Source organism: Nannospalax galili, unplaced genomic scaffold (genome assembly GCF_000622305.1).
Source record: "Nannospalax galili isolate Female #2095 unplaced genomic scaffold, S.galili_v1.0 scaffold664, whole genome shotgun sequence".
NCBI classification, from domain to species: Eukaryota; Metazoa; Chordata; class Mammalia; order Rodentia; family Spalacidae; genus Nannospalax; species Nannospalax galili.
Window position 1 is genome coordinate 754698 of NW_008354274.1, and position 17163 is coordinate 771860.

General features: G+C 46.1%; 1 protein-coding gene across 1 annotated transcript in view; it reads left to right on the forward strand.

Moving 5' to 3' along the window:
- Positions 1-14559: 14559 nt before the first annotated feature.
- The window catches only part of Mmd2 (monocyte to macrophage differentiation associated 2), a 59834-nt gene continuing 57230 nt past the window's right edge, over positions 14560-17163 (forward strand). The window contains exon 1 of the mRNA XM_008851379.3: positions 14560-14787. Coding sequence (XP_008849601.1) covers positions 14738-14787 — 50 coding nt within the window. The 5' untranslated portion in view covers positions 14560-14737. The remainder of the gene's footprint in view (positions 14788-17163) is intronic.

The window sequence follows — 17163 nt, forward strand, 5'->3', positions numbered from 1 at the left end:
CAACTGTATGTAATTTGGCCCTAATCACACATGGTCTCCTGGATTTGGGGAGGGCTAAAGTATACAATCTGGGAAAGGCTAGGAAGAGAAGCCACGACCCATACTGGGTAAAGGCTTTCCAGTGTGCACGCCCTGAAGTCATACATACACCTCAGCAACCCCTCAGTTATCTTGGTAACTAAGCTCAGTAAATTCATTGGTTCCCCAATAAAACTTTAATCAAACATTGGCTTGACACCAGAACCTTAAAAGGGATTAATCATTGCTTAGTATCCCCAGGAAAAGAATTCTCAAAAACAGATGGAAAATTTGTTAATGCTATTATGTCTCATAATTATTAAAAAAAGAAAATGAGAAAAAAAGATGTTTAAAGGATATGGGAATGGAGATATTCTCCAAAAGAGAAAAAATGAGAAAGCCTAAGCAAGTGATGAAGGTCTGTGTAGGTTTGTTATGATATATAAAGGAAGAGACAAAAATAATATATACATACTCTTAAATTTTCTAAGGTCATATAGTTTAGTCAACTAGTTTAAGGAACAAAATATATATCTAGTCAAGGTTTATCTGAGAATATTTGTTTTTTCATCCAAGCTTTATCTACATAGCACATGGTAAAAAAGTACCAGACTGGTAGAACTAACCTTCTTGGATGTTTAAGAGCCATACCAAAGATATTTTTAGGCCTATACTAATCTGGTCAGAGGGAATTAAAGGAAACTTTTTGCTCCTTGCCCTCCAAGGTTGACTAAGTTCCAGGGGACTATGGAGGAAAGCCAGCCATGGTTGAGCAGGACCTTGACTTATCTTCACATAAATGGAAACGGTAAAAGAAAGGATCCAGGGGCTCCTCCCAAGCGAATGTGACCCCTGAGGAACAGATCCTCAAACAACCTTAAGTGTAAAAATAATCAGTAACCTGGCCTCTTATTCAAGGAGGCCATGGAGATCCCATCAGATGTACTTGAACCAGTGTCCACTCTACAAGAGGAGGGTCAATTCAGAAGAAACATTTCCTCCATGCTTCCAAGTGAAGCCAGCCACGGGTGAGCAGGACTTATCTTCACATAGATGGAACTGGTGAAAGAAAGGAGACAGGGGCTCCTCCCAAGCCCATGTGACCCCTGAGGAACAGATCCTTCAATGACCTGAAGAGTAAAAATAATTTAAGTGTAAATATAAATTGATTTAATTGGGCCAACTGTATGGTCTTAAACACCCCAAAGGAAAGTATAACCAAAGAGTAAAGTGATCAGTATTTCTTTTAAGAGTTCAAGGGATTACATTTCTTAGACATTAGGCTTAAGTCCATATAAAAATTATTTAGACAATTATCTCTCATTGATGATTTTGTTCTGAATCAGAAAGTGCTTCTCAGATGTAAGACTTCAAATCTTGGTCTCCAGTACTGTAATGCCCACCTGCAGCTAAGGTAGACAATCTACCATTGTTCTAAAATGATGGCCAAATTTGTTTTCTCCCCCTATCTAGAAGCCTTTGAGAGGGAAGTGACACTGATTCTAACCACTCCAATAGCTATCAAAACACCCAAAAGCAAATACTAAATCCATCACTCTCAAGTCTAGCCTTGGCAGACAAAAGATAAATGAGGAGGAACTCAATAGAGGGATGCTTTTGGAAGCTCTGGTCAAGAAATTCCAATGGACTCTCATATGAACATTTGAAATTTGTCTTGTTCTGACTTTTTCTAGTTCCCTATCTGGAACTTGTAATGCTAATTACTCTTGCCTTTACTTTTCCTTCACATCTCCTAGTCATGATTCAAAGACTTTCTTTTCCTCCTTGAGATAAGAGTTATGCAATTTAGGAGACTTTTAGATAGACCCACTGAGTGCGTACTCCAATTTCCTCACCCTGCATCCCTGTTCAGCATGGAAGAAGCCAGAGCGTTCTTCGTCTGTATTCTCTATTGGCAATTTGGGTAACCTCTTTAGAGGATGGTGTGATAAGAATGCCTGTTCAGCATGGAAAAAGCCAGAGCAGTCTGTGTCCTGATTCTGTATCTGCAAGCTGGGTAAACTCTTCAGAGGATGGTGTGATAAGAATAGGAGGTAGGAATTGGCTAAGCAGTTAGTGAAAAAAGACCCCAAAGAAAAGTAGCCAGATTCTTGGCTAAAATTTAAAATGTCCTTGGACCTCTTAGCAACATACTCCATTCCAAAGACCAAAAATTTTGAAAGTATTTGAGAGCTCTTTTCTAATCCTTAAAAGATTTTAGGGTTACCTCTTGTGGGGGAGGGGGGGCGGCTATGTTACAGTAGCCAAAAGCCCTATTAAAAAAATAAAAGAAGAAGATAGAGTACATGAAATTGTCAGAAAAGTCATAGGGAGATAGGGGAGGAGTTGGAGGGAAGGGAGTAGGCATGAATTTGATCAAAACACCTTATATGCTTATATCCCTGTATGAAATTAGAATAGACAAAAGCCCCATAAAAAATAAATAAAAAAGGAAGAAAGAGTAAAAAAAAAGATTAAATTAGTTAAAAGATTCTAGACTGCTTCAAGCTAGCGAGATTAGCCATCCCTAATTCAAATCTTTTTTTTTTGGTTAAAATTTAAATTTTTTTAAAATTTATTTTCTTATCTTATGTGCATGAGTGTATTGCCTGCATGTAAGTGTACCTGTGTCATGCAATTCCTGCAGAAATCAGAAGATAGCATCAGATCTCCTGGAATTGGAGTTACTAATGGTTGTTAACCATCATGTGGGTGCTGGGAATTGAAACTGGGTCCTCTGCAAGAGCAGCCAGAGTTAACTGTTAGGCCATCTCTCCAACCATATTAAACATTTTTTATTAGCGTTTTAAAATGGTGGCTAACAACTGTTCCTATCTCCATTTCCAGGGGATCTGATGCCCTCTTCTGTCCTCCTGAGGCATTGCAATATACACATACACATGATATTGTTTCACCAGAGAAGACCACTCAGACACAAAAAAAAATTTGCTGAAAGAAAGCCTTTTATATTTTTCTAGCCAGCCAGTGACTACACTGGGCAATCAGTTCCCAAGTGCAGTCCCGAGCCATCACTAGGGTAAGCTTTTACACAAAAAAACTGAAAAATGGAGCTGGAGAGATGGCTCAGTGGTTAAGAGGACTGACTGCTCTTACAGAGGACTGGGGTTCAATTCTCAGCACCCACATGGCAGCTAAGAACCATCCTTAGCTCCAGTTCCATAGGAATCCAAAGCCCTCTTCCAATCTCTGCAGCATTGCAGGGCATGGGTGCTCTCACATACATGCAGGCAATACACTTATACACATAAAAATAATACATTTTTAATATTTTATTTTATCATACACATGATATTGTTTCACCAGAGAAGACCACTCAGACACAAAAAAAAATTTGCTGAAAGAAAGCCTTTTATATTTTTCTAGCCAGCCAGTGACTACACTGGGCAATCAGTTCCCAAGTGCAGTCCCGAGCCATCACTAGGGTAAGCTTTTACACAAAAAACCTACATCCAGGGGTGAAAAGTTTAAGTTCCCAAGCTTAGGGGTGAAAAATCCCCCTAAAAATTTCTATTCTGTAAAATAACAATTACTACTCTGCAAAAACAAGCCAAGCATACCTACAGAAGCCATAAATCTGCTGTTAGTGGGGCAGCCAGGTGCACTCTGACCTGTTCTCAAGCCCACACCTAAGTGCAGCTGGGTCAAACCTCCTAAAACAACAAACAAACAAACAAACAAACTTCTGGGTTTAGTTGGGGCCTGCTTGTAACATGGCATAGCTATGGTCAGTCTTGAAGTGCCTCATCACACGCATAAAATATAAATAATAAATAAAAATTTAAAAATTTAAATTATATGTGTATGTGTTCTGTGACTGTGGATTTGTACATGTGAGTGCAGTGCCTGAGGATCCCTAAAGAGGGTGTCAGATACCCCAGAGTTGGAATTTCAGGCAGTTGTATGCCTCCTGATGTGGGTGCTAAGAACTGAACTCAGGTCTTCTGAGGATGCAGTATGTTATCTTAACCACTGAGACATCACTCCAGTCTTTGTTTGCTTTTGTCTTTATTGAGACAGAGTCTCCCTGTAGCACCAGATGGCCTAGAACTCTCTGTGTAGACTATGCCGGCCTCAATCTCACGGAGCTCCACCTGCCTCTGCCTCCAAGTGCTGGGATTAAAGGCTTGGGCCACCACACCCCGAATCTAGGCAAATAATCCAAGTCTTGAAAAGAGTCCTTCCTTCCCACTCCAGAGACTCTAAGGCCTTGACCCCATGAGCCTGGAACCTGACTCCAGATAGGGGCCTGCCTTTAGTGGCCTTTGGTGGTGGGTGGGGGAAGAGATGGGGGTGGAGGAGACCTGGTGCTCATTTGAAGGTGGCACAAGAGGGAAACTGAAAGACTTCACAGAGAGCTTTGAGCTTGGCTTTGGAAATTAAAGAGAAGTGTTCCCGGAGAGGATGGCAAGCAGGAACTGCATCACAGGAAGGAAGAGAGCCAAGCACTTCTTTGAAGTGAAGTCCATCGTTCCATGTGGATGGCTGGTAACGGCCTGTTACTGGAACTGTGTCCTAGGACTGTGGGGGAGCAGTTAGGCAGGAGGGTGAGTTAAGGCAGATGCACAGGGCTCTGGCCTTGCAGGAGTTCTGAAGCAGTGCAAGGCCTGGGAGGAGCTGAGAACCCAGAACTTAGACCTTCACTGCCTGAGACACTGGGCATGCACATCTAGGGCATTGCATTTCCTCTGGATAGAAATGGTCCCTACATGGAGAAGAGAGACTCCTTAAGATTGAATAAGTACGGCTGGAAAGATGGCTGAGCAGATAAGAGCACTGGCTACTCTTACAGAGGACCCAGGTTCAGCTCACAGCTGCCTGTAACTCCAGTTCTAGATGACTGACACCCTCTGCTGGCTGCTGTGGGTATTGAATGTACATGGTGTACATACAGACAGGCACACACACATACACATAAATAAAAATAAATAGGGACTTGGGAAGTAAATAACTCACAAGTCTCAGGAAGTTCCTAAAATGAACAATAGTCACAAAGCCCCTTCTCAAGTTTATAAAAGCCTTAACTGCTGGGAAGAGGAGCCTGAGCTGCCTGTAAGTCGTGCTGGGAGCCAGGGTCTGTTGTTGAAGCCCATTTGTTCACAAATCCCCAGGAAAAGTTGATATCACAGGACTCTGTCTAAGGAATCTTCTGGAATGTTTCCTTCCATTCTTTCACCTCCTCACCAGACCTGTCTTTCTGATGGTCAGAAAAGAAACAGTCAGCTACACCCTCTGGGTGAAGCCTCAGAGCTTACTGCAAACACCCCCTGCCACTTCCATGGAGGAATAGCACAGTGAATCCAAATAAATGGCACATCATACTCTGGAGTATCACTTAGCCACAAAAAAAGGAAATATTACTACTATCTATACTATGGATGGGTTGCAAAGGCATCATGCTACGCACAGAATGCATGGTTTTAAGCTGGGGGTGGTGGCTCAAGTTAGTGATTGGAGCACTTGGGAAACAGAGGCAGGAGGATCCCTGAAAGTTCAAGGCCAGCCTGATCTCCTTAGTGTATTCAAGGCCAGCTTAGGCTACAAAGTAACACTCTGTTTCAAGAAACAAAAACAAAAAACAAAAACAGAAACAAAAAACAAGGGATGAGTTAGATGGCTTAGTCAGTAAAGACACTTGCTGCCAAGTCTGAGGACCTGAGTTCAATCCCCTGAACCTGTGTGGTAGGAGAGAACTGACTGCTTACAAAACTTATCCTCTGACTGCCACGTGTGTGCCCTCCCGTGTGGATTCTCCCCTCCCAATACATAAATAAATAAATAAAAATGTAAAACCAACAACACCCCCCCAATACAGGTATGATTCCATTCCTATGAAGTTCTAGAAGAAACAAAACTAAATCTGGGTGCGGTGGATCATGTGTATAATCTCAGCACTTGAGAGTCTGAGGCAGGAGGATTGCTGTTAGTTTGAGAGTAACCTGGGGATATATAGGAATTTCAGGCCAGCTTGGGTTATGTGAAACCCTGTTTCAAACAGCCAAATAAATATAATAAATCAATAAAGAAAGCAAAATGTTGAATGCTTGAAAATTAATAATCAATTATCAGTAAAATTAATTGTCAGTGCTGGTCCCCTCCATCACTAGCGGTCTCTTCCCCTCTGGACTGTGGTCTTTTCCCTCTTTCTTTCTCTCCCCCAGGCTGATTCCTCGCCCTGAAGGCTATGTCCTCCCCACGAGTGTTCCTCCCCTCTGGAGGCTGTCTCCCTCCCCACTCTGTCCATGCACCTCATCCAGTTTTCTCAGGATCTACTTGTCTCCTCACCTTGTGGCCTCTTTCCCACCTGGCTAGCTTTCAGCTGTTCTTTTCTTTCTTTTTTTCCTCTCTCTTTTTAATTTATTTTTATGTGTATGCGTGTTTTGCCTTCCTGTGTGGAAGTGCACCATTTGTGTGTAGTACCTATAGAGGCTAGAAGAGGGCGTCTGATTCCCTGGAACTGGAATTACAGATGGCTATTAGCTGCCACATGGGTCCTGGGAACTGAACCCAGGTCCTCTGCAAGACCTTGCTGAGCCATCTCTCCAGTCCCACTTTCAGCAGCGATTAACAAGCCAGCAGAGAGTCCTCCCTCCCTCCCTCCCTCCCTGCCTCTCTGCCTCTCTGCCTTCCTTAACAAAATTTCTTTGATGTAACCTCAGCCAGGCTCTTGGGAGCTTTCTTCCCATCTCAGCATCTGTCTTGGCCTCACACAAACATATCTTCTACCAGCTCAAGGCCACAGCCTGGGAAGACCCAGACCCTCTAAAAGGGCCAGCTGCAGAAAGGTCAAGGCTGTGCAAGAATTTGGTTTGTTCCATTCCACACGGACAGCAGGAACCCAACACAGATAAGCCCTTAGCAAACCAGCAGGGTTTCACGTGGACCAAAGTTCTTGCCTTTTGTAACTTTCCTTTCCCTGACTCTAGGGAGCTGCCTCCTACCTCTTTCTCTGCTGCTCAGTTTTTTATTTCTTTCTTTCTAAATCTCTCTCTCTCTCTCTCTCTCTCTCTCTCTCTCTCTCTCTCTCTAGACAAGCTCTCATGCATTCAAGGTTAACCTCAAACTCACCAAATCACTGAGGCTGATCCTCTTGCCTCCACCTCCCAAGTGCTGGGATTTCAGGTATGTGCCACCAGACTTGGCTACTCTACTCGGTTTTAGAATATGCCAGCTGGACATGATGGCTCACACCTGTAATCCCGTACTCCAGAGGCCAAGGCAGGAAGATTTTCAAGTACCAGGGCACCCTAGGCTACACAGTGAGACTGAATCTTAAAAACACAAGGGCTGGAGGTGTAGCTCAGTGGTAGAATGCTTACCTAGGATGTTTAAGATCCTGGTTCCACCCAACCACTGCAAAAATAAATAAATAAAAAATAAGGGACTGGGGAGATGGCTCAATGAAGTACTTGCTATGCAAGCATGAAGGCCTGAATTCGATCCTCCAGCACCCATGTAAGCAAAAACAGGTGTGGTGGTGCACACTTGTAATCCTCGTGCTGGAGAGGCAGAGACAGGAGGATCCCTGGTGCTATATAGTCAGTCATGCAGCTGAATTGGTGAGCTCCAAAACACTAATTCTGTCTCAAAAACCAAGGTGGGGAGCTGGGCATGCCTTTAATTTTGGTACTCAGGAGGCAGAGGCAGGTGGATCTCTGTGAGATTGAGGCCAGCCTGGTCTACATAGTGAGTTCCAGGCCAACTAGGGCTACAAGGAGACCCTGTCTCAAAAAGGCCCCCCAAAACAAAAACAAAACAAAACAAAACAATAGCAACAACAAAAAACCAAGGTGGGGCTGGCGAGATGGTTCAGGGGATAAGGGTGATTGCTGCCAAGACTAACAACCTGAATTTGATCCTGGGATTCACATGGTAGAAGGAGAGAACTGACTCCCACAGGTTGTTCTCTGACCTCAACACCTGTGTCTTGGTCTGTTTGCTTGTTCAATAAATAAATAAGCAAACAAATGTAAGTAAAAGAGTTGAAAAACAAAAAAATGCAAGTTGAGGAGCTGGAGAGGCGGCTCGGCAGTTAAGAGCATGTGCACTTTGGAGAACCAGCACCTGTGTCAGGTACCTCTTAACCACCCGCAATTAAAGTTCAAGGGGATCCAACCCCCTTCTCTGCATGGGCACCCGCACACATGACATCTATACACACACAAATAAATTAAGAAAAATAAATAAGTCTTAAAAAAGAAAAAAGCGGTTCAGTTCTTGAGCAAGGACACCCAATGTTGACACCCAGTGCATCCATACACATGGGCACACACATTTCAAGTGCAAACACATACATGCACACATACATGCACATGCATGGACTCACAGACAACTCTGTCCAAATCCACTTTGAGTTCAGTTCTTGCTGAACTTCGCCCTGTTGCACTGATTAGAATATGTCCTGATCACACCAGCTTTATCTTTGACACACCTGCCCTCTCCCCAGGCCTTGTGTGCCCCTAGCCTGTGGCTCCCACCTGCTCTGTCTTGCCACCTGTGAGTCCCATGAGAAAAGAACAGTGCACAGGTGTAAGCCTTGTCTTCCCAGGGAGGCTAGGTTTAGGAGTTCTGACAGTGGGTATGGGGTCTTGAGGGAGGTCAGCCTGGGGGTGAGACAGAGCTCTCCTTTTCTGTCACCAGCAACCTCTCTAAGACTGAGATTGATTTTGGTCAAATGGCAATCACTGCTTGTTGAAATGATGCATGGATTCATGTTTGTAGATAGATAGCTGTGTAGGTGAGAGGTTGGCAGAACACTTGCCTAGAATCCCCCAGTGAGGGGATGGAAACATAGCTCAGCAGTAGAGCACCTGCCTAGACTCCCCCAGTGAGGGGCTGGGGTGTGGCTCAGTGGTAGAACACCTGCCTAGAATCCCTCAGTGAGGGGCTGGGGGTGTGGCTCAGTGGTAGAGCACCTGCCTAGAATCCCCCAGTGAGGGGCTGGGGGTGTGGCTCAGCACCTGCTTAGAATTCCCAAGTAAGGGACTAGTGGGTGGATTAGTGGTGGAGCATTTATGTAGCATAGCTGAGATCCTGGGTTCCATTCATAGCACTGAAAAATAAAAAATAAAAATAAGGAGCTGGAGAGATAGCTCAGTGATTAAGAGCACAGAGAAGACCTTTGGTGTGTGTGGGACCCCTGCCCTTGGGCTTGTCTTTGGGCCACTGACCATCCCACCATCCACCTCCATTGTCTCCCTTGTTAGACACAGCCCAACCCCGACTCTGGAGCAAAAGTCAGGCCCTTTGTTGCCATAACAACCACATCCCAGCAGTAAAAATAGAAACTTATTTTTTATTCAACTTCTTTAGCTGGTGGAGGAAAAAAAATCCATTTCTAAGCTTGTGTTTCATTCCAGGGGTCTCTACACAGTCCACTGCCAAGACCTGGTTGAAGGTGGACAGCAGAAAAGGATGGACATCAGCCAGGGGTCAGAAGGAGGCCACCATCTGGGGAGGTCTGGTCCAACTCTCCTAGGAGCTGTGGCTCCTAGGTGAGTTGGGATCTGACCTCAACTCCCTGGGGAGAATGGTGATTAGGGAGGGTCAGGCCCCAGAAGCTTTTCAGTTTTGCAACATCAGTAGAGGCCTGGCTGGAGTTGAGGTTGAGGACTGGGGCAGAGATAATTCTGTGTGACAGTCAAGTGTTAATCCTGTAAGATCAGGGCAGGGCTGTGCAACGAGGGCCTTAGCTCTAATTCCTCTGTTGATTTCTGGCTTCTGGAGGTCTGGAGAAGTTACTAGAGTTTCTTGGATTTGTGTTGGGCAGGGAGCTCAGAGTTCAATGTATAGCCTGTCCCCAAGGATCATGCCCCCCAGGAACGTCTCTGGCCTCCTAAATTTCAGGTTCCCTCACTCATACCACAGAGGTACTGACCAGTGAACCCTGGCTCACTCTGGTTGTGGTGTATGTGTGTGTGTGTGTGTGTGTGTGTGTGTGTGTGTGTGTGTGTGTGTGTGTGTGTGTGTGTGTGTGTGTGTGTGTGTGTGTGTGTGTGTGTGTGTGTGTGTGTGTGTGTGTGTGTGTGTGTGTGTGTGTGTGTGTATGTAGAGGCCAGAGGTCAACACTGAATATTTTCCACTATTGATTCTACCTTATTTTTAAAAAATAATACGTTTTTTCTTATTTTTATTATATGTGTATATTTTGCCTGTATGCATATAAGTGCACCCATGTTGTTCAATGCCCATGGAGGCCAGAAGAGTATGTTGGATCCCTTGGCACTGAAGTCATGGACAATCTTAGTTGTCATGTGGGTTCTGGGAACTGAACCCAGGTCCTCCGCAAAAGCAGTCAGTGCTCTTAACCACTGAGCCCTTGATTCCACCTATTTTTGAAACACTGTCTCTCACAGAACCTGGAGCTTACCTTTTGAACTAAGCTGGCTGACCAGTGGGCTCTCAGGATCTGCCTATGTCTGTGCCCCCAGGGCTGGGGTTATAGATGCATGCTGCTGTGCCTAGCTTTTATGTGGGTGATGGGGATCCAAACTCAGGTCCTTATGCTTGTACAGCAATAACTTTACCCACCGCCCCCAGTCATTTTCCAGCCTCTCACTGTTTTTTGTTTGTTCATTTGTTTTTCTTGCTATGTAATCTCAAACTCAGGGTCCCCTGCCTCAATCTTCTGAGTTCTGGGATTATAGATGTTAACCAAACCCTCATGTTCATCCCAACCAGGGCACATAGATGCACAATCCAAAATGACGTCCCCTGTGTCCTAGAACACCTTATGAACTTGACATAGCCTAGAGTCAGTTGAGAGGGAAGCCTCAATTGAGGAATTTCCTAGATCAGGCTGGTCCATGGTCCATGGTCTGTGAGGGATTGTCTTGATTATTAACTGATATAGGAGAGCCCAGCCCACTGTGGGCAGCACCATCCCTAAACAAAGTGGTCTTGGGTTCTATAAGGAAGCTAGCTGAGCATAAGCATGCCAGTCAGCCACAGAGCAAGCTAGCTAGCAGTGCTCTTCCATGGTTCCTGCCTCCAGGTTTCTGCCCTGATCTCCCTCAATGATGGACTATGACCTGGAATAAACCCTTTCCTCCCCAGGCTGTTTTTGGTCAGAGTGTTTTGTCACAGCAACAGAATGAAACTAAAACAGCTCACATGAACAAACGCCTTCTAACTGTACCTTCTGCCTCATTTTTAAAACAAATATGCTTTCTTACATTTCATTTTTAAAACAAATATATGCTTCCTTACATTTATTTTGTGTGAGCGTGTGTGGGGTATGTGCATGTGGACTCACAGGACAGCTGTAGGAGTTTGTTTCCTCCTTTCACCATGTGAGTCTCAAGGCTCAAACTCAAGTTGTCAGGCTTCTGGTAAGTGTCTTTACTGGCTGAACCATCTCATGGGCGTGAATTAATTTTTAAAGTTAGCATAAAAAGTAATGAGTTTCATTCACTGTGGCATTTTCATGCATTCATTCATTCATTTATTCATGCATTCATTCATTCATTCATTCATTCATTCATTCATTCTTTTCCCCCTCTGTAGTAGAGACTGAATTCAGGGCCTCACACATTCTAAGCAAGCCTTCTACCACTGAGCCACGCACCCAGCCCCTCACTGGAGGATTCTAGACAGGTGCAGTACCACTGAGCTACACACCAGCTCCTCACTGGAAGATTCTAGACAGATGCTGTACCACTGAGTCACACCCCAGTCTCTCACTGGGGGATTCTAGGCAGGAGCTGTACCACTGAGTCACACCCCAGTCTCTCACTGGGGGATTCTAGGCAGGAGCTCTATTACTGAGTCACACCCCAGTCTCTCACTGGGGGATTCTAGGCAGATGCTGTACCACTGAGTCACACCCCAGTCTCTTACTGGGGGATTCTAGGCAGGAGCTGTATTACTGAGTCACACCCCAGTCTCTCACTGGGGGATTCTAGGCAGGAGCTGTACCACTGAGTCATGTCTCCAGCCCTTCACTAGGGAATTCTAGGCAAGTGTCTGAGTAATATCCCCAGCCTTCTTTTTTATTTCTTTTGCTTTGAGATAGGATCTTGCTAAGTTGTCCAGGCTGTCCCTTAACTGAATCTGTAGGCCAGGCAGGTCTTGAACTTGAGCTAATCCTGTCTGTCTTCCAAGTGCTGTGATGATCATGTTGAGCATCTTCCTGCGCTTCTTTTTAAAAAAGATTTATTTTATTATTATGTGTATATGTTGCATGAGTGTATGCCATATGTATGAGGATGCTGGCATTCTTCATACATGTGATCCAGAGCCCCTGGAACTGGAGTTACAGGTGGTTGTTAGCTGCCATGCAGGTTCTGAGAACTGAACCTGGGTCCTTCAGAAGAGCATTCAGTGTTCTTAACCACTGAGCCATCTCTCCCGGCCCTTCCTGCACTTCCAATCCAATATCTAGGTCTGGTCAGCCCTATTTCCTCAGTTCCCCAGGTCCTGCTTTTACCTCTACGTTTAGTATTCCCTGTCACCCTCCTCCCGACTACTGCAACACCCCCAACACAATGTTTTTCTGAACCATACCTGTAACCCTCTGATCCCCCAGCCAGGGGCATACACAGACCCATTCTAGGCCCAGTTTTGAGAATGCAGAGAGGAAGTAGGCAGCCTTTTGTGGGTTTGCTGCTTGTCCTAGCTCCCTGGAGACAGAGGTTGTCAGTGGATGCCAAGTAAGCATTATTCTAAAAAGAATTAGACCAAATTTGTCATCCCATCCACTAAGAGGTTGAAGGCAGGAGGACTGCAAGGTCAAGACCAGCCAGTCTACCTCAAAATAAAAATTTTAAAAGGGGGACTGAGAGATGATCAGTGATTTCTTAACTGGCTGCTTTTGCAGAGGACCAGGGTTTGGCACCTACGTGGTTGCTAACAATCATCTGTAATTCTAGTTCCAGGGGGTCCTATGTCTTCTTCTGGCCTCTACCGGCATTGTGATACAGTACACATACATATATGCAGAGAAACACTCATACACACAAAATAAAAAATAATCTTAAAAAATTTTAAAAAAGGGTCTGGGGATGTTTCTTGGTTAGAGGGTGCTTGTTTATCATGTGCGGAAGTCCTGGGTGCCATCTCTGGCACTGAGAAAAAAGTACATAAATAAATTAAAAGGATTGGAAACTGCGCACTTCAGAGTGGGAAGCTGGGGAAAGGGTGGGCTGGAGAGGAGGGGACTTCCAGTTAACTTGGGGATGGCATTTCTTGAACATTGTATTGTTGCTTGTCTCATAACTGTGACAAAATACTTGGCAAAAACTTAGGTAAGGAAGCTGTATTCTGGCACACAGTTGGAAGTACAGTCCATCTCAGTGGGAAGTCTTGGTGGCAGATCATCAGGCAGCAGGTCACATGGCATCCACAGTCGGGAAGCAGAGAGCGATGCGTGCTGGTGCTCAGCTCCCTGTCTTCTTTTTGTTCAGTCCAGGATCCCAGCCCACGGGATGGTGCCACCCACATTCAGGGTGGGTCTTGGCTCATCAATGTAATCCCTCACATTGTGCCCCGAGGCTTGTCTCTTTGGTGATTCTAGATCCTGTCAAGTTGATAATCACTATGGACCACCACATACCAAAGACCATCCTGCCAGCCAAGCCCGAGGCATGTTCAAATTTTCCATGGTCAGATTGCATTCCTATAGCACCCAAACATGCCAAAATCTCCTAAAACAGAAAGTTGAATTTGGGGCTGTCAAGATGACTGGGTCGTAGAGGTGCTTGCTGCCAAGCCTGAAGACCTGAGTTTGCTCCCCAGGTCCTACATGGTGGAAGAAGAAAACTGATTCCTGAAGGTTGTCCCCAGACCTCACCATGTGTGCACCCCCATAAATAAATATATAAATGTATTAAAAGACACTAAACAGTGAGCTGAATTGTGTTGAAGATGTTAGGATGGATGGGGTTGGTGAGATGGTTTAGTGCTTAAGAACACTGGTTGCACTTGCAGAGGACCTGGGTTCCAATCCCAACACTCACATCGCAGCTAACAACTGTTAACTCCAGTCCCAGGGGATCTGATGCCCTCCTCTGGCCTGGGCAGGCACTGTACAAAACGGGTGCACTTACATATATGGACGCAAACATTCCTACACATAAAGTAAAAATAAATAAATTAACAAAAAATTTAAAAAATGATGTTAGGATGGAATTGGGGATGCATGCAGGTCCTGGAAACGCTGGGATGTCCCCATATGGTGGTAGTGGGAGGATGAGGGTCCCCTAGAGTCACGTGGTCCTGGGTGACCTGAGCTTGCGGGTCTTGCAGGTGCACAGGGGTAAGAACAAGCAACAAGTATCCTGAGGCTGGCATCTGGGTCCTGTGTGGCTTGCAGCAACTCTGGCTGGCAGGCAGAGACCAGGCAGTTCAGTCTAGTCCAAGCTTTCTTCTACTGCCTGGAAAAGCTACAGGGTGGAGGGGTGGAGGGGACACCGAGAAAAGCTGGCAGGAAGGAGGGGACTTGGGGCTGCACGATTGGCGGCGTGCACCCGAGTCCCCCCCACAGCCCGCCTCCGCCCCGCCCCCGCCACCATCTGCTCTGGATTTGCAATCTGCAACTCCAGCCGGGCTCCCGGACTCAGGGCTTTGGAGGAAGCGGCTCCGGGTCTGCTCCGGCCCTGGGGCTCCCCACGGGTCCGCAGCCCTTCTAACCTGCTGCGCCTCCCGCCTAGCTCTCGAGTTGTCGCGTTCCAGCCCCGGGCGGGGTGCTGATGGAACCGCGGTGATGTTCGCCCTGACCAGGCTGCTGGATTTCCAGAAAACCAAATACGCGAGGTGAGCGGAGGGGCTGGGGGGCGATCTATAAGGGCAGGGCACTGACATCCACTTCTCCTGTCCCCACTGCCCGGAGAGCTGGGCTTGATCCACAGACCCCCATTGCCCGAAGCCAGAACAACCCAGAAACCCGTCAGTAGCATCTTTGTAATTGAGTGGTAATTGACCGTCGCTTTTGCGCGCTGGACTCCAGGGCAGCGCCGATGTTCCGCATCTTGCTTCCCCCTTGGGCGAGTTGCTTCATCTATCCGAAGCTCGGTTTCTACATTTGCAACTCGGGGTGTGGGGGCGATCAGGAGAGTCTCCATTGCTGGGGGGTACTGGAGGATTAAGTGAGATAATCCTTAGAAAGCACTTGGCGCTGCACCCCGGGCGCGAGCTGACAAAACCCTATGGGGCGCTGTGGGCAACATTAACAGGGTTTTTACATACTCCTCCTGTCCACTGTCACAGCAAGGCACAGAAATAGATAGGCACTCTTTTCGGGCGGGGAAATTGAGGCCCAGGTCCAGGAAGACTTGCTTGTATATCCCGGTCTCTGGAGTCCTCTCTGAACCCTGGTATCTTTTTCTCGTTTCCCTTTCGTTTTTGTTTTAAAAAAATATTTTGTTGCTTTTTATTTTTTATGTGTTTGAGTGTATTTCCTGCATGTATGTGAGTGCACCTGTGTCTGTGCAATGCCTGAGGAGGTCAGAAGAGGGAGCCAGATCCCCTGGAACTGGAGTTATGGATGGTTGTTAGCCACCAGGTGGGTGCTGGGAATTGAACCTAGGTTCTCTGCTAGAGCAGCCAGGGCTCTTAACCACTGAGCCATCCGTCCTGCCTCTTGGGTGTTTTTTTTTTTTTTTAAATAAAGACAAAGCCTCACCATGTAACCCTGACTGGGCTGGAACTCATTATGTACACCAGGCTGAACTTGAACTCACCTGGAGACTTGCCTGCCTCTGCTTCCTGAGTGCTGGGATTAAAGGTGTGCACCACCCTGGCATTGTTTTTCTTTTCTTTCTTTTTTGGGGGGGTTCTTTTTTGAGACAGGGTCTCCCTGTAGCCCCAGCTGGCCTGGAATTCACTGTGTAGACCAGGCTGGCCTTGAACTCACAAAGATCCACCTGCTTCTGCCTCCTGAGTGCTGGGATTAAAGGCATTGCACTACCATGCCTAGCACTGTGTTTCATTTTTTTGGGACGGGGTCTTGCTATGGTCTCCAGGCTAGCCTCCATCTCACTATGTAGCCCAAGCTAGCCTCAAACTCTCAATCCTCCAGCCTCAGCCTCCTGAGTGCTGAGATTAGGACTGGGTGTCCCCACAGTTAATAGGGATATATTTTAGTTAGCTCTTTGTATACAGAGTGTAATGATTTCAACACATTATTTGTCAGGTATTTCCCATTCTTTTTCTTCATCAAAAGTCTTCAATGTTCAACATGGGCTTTAATTTTATTTTCTTGTCTTCAAATTATAATTACTATTATGTTGGGGGAGTGCACGCCACAGTGCATGTGCGGAGGTCAGAGGACAGCTTTACATGGGTTCTGGGGCTTGAACTCAGGTCACCAGGCTTGTGTGGCAAGCACCTTTGCCTGCTGAGCCAGCCCCCCACCCCCACCTTTTTTTGAGACAAAGTCCCAATTTGTAGCCCAGGCTGTTCTGGAGCTCACTTTGTAGCCCAGGCTGGCCTTGAACTTATGGCAGTCCTTCTGCTTCAGCCTCCTGAGTGTTGGGATTACAAGTGTCCACTACCAGGCCTACCTTCATGTTGAAAGTTGGTTGCTGATGTGGAGGTTGGAGACGTTGGCCTTTGAGAAGTGATTAGGTCTTAAGAGTCCATAACACCTGTTTTGCTTGCATGAGCTTGCTCTCAGTGACACGATTATTATCTCTACAGTGGGTTGTTGTAAAGTGAGGATTGCACCCTCTGTACTCTCTCCCTCCCTCCCTCCATTTCTCCCTTCCTCCCCCCCACCTCCTTTCTTGAGACAAGGTTTCATGCATCCCATGGTGGTATCTAACTCAAAGCAGAGGATGACCTTGAACTCCTGATACTCCAGAGTGCTATGCGCACAGGCGTGCACTAACTCACCCAGTTTATGCAGTGCTGGGAATCAAGTCCAGGGTCTTGTGCATGCTAGGCAAGCACTCTACCATCCTAAGCTATCTCCCCAGCTCAAGAACCTCTAATTCTTTTAAGTTACACTGTGGCGAGGGCACATTGGGTGTTTCTGAGTCCTGGCAGTCAATCTTTTCCTTCCTTCCTCCCTCCCTCCCTCCCTCCCTCCCTCCCTTTCCTTCTTCCCTTCTCTCTGTCTCTGTCTCTCTCTCTCTCTCTCTGTGTCTCTCTCTCTCCTATATATTAGGCAAGTCTTTAAGCTTTGGAAGT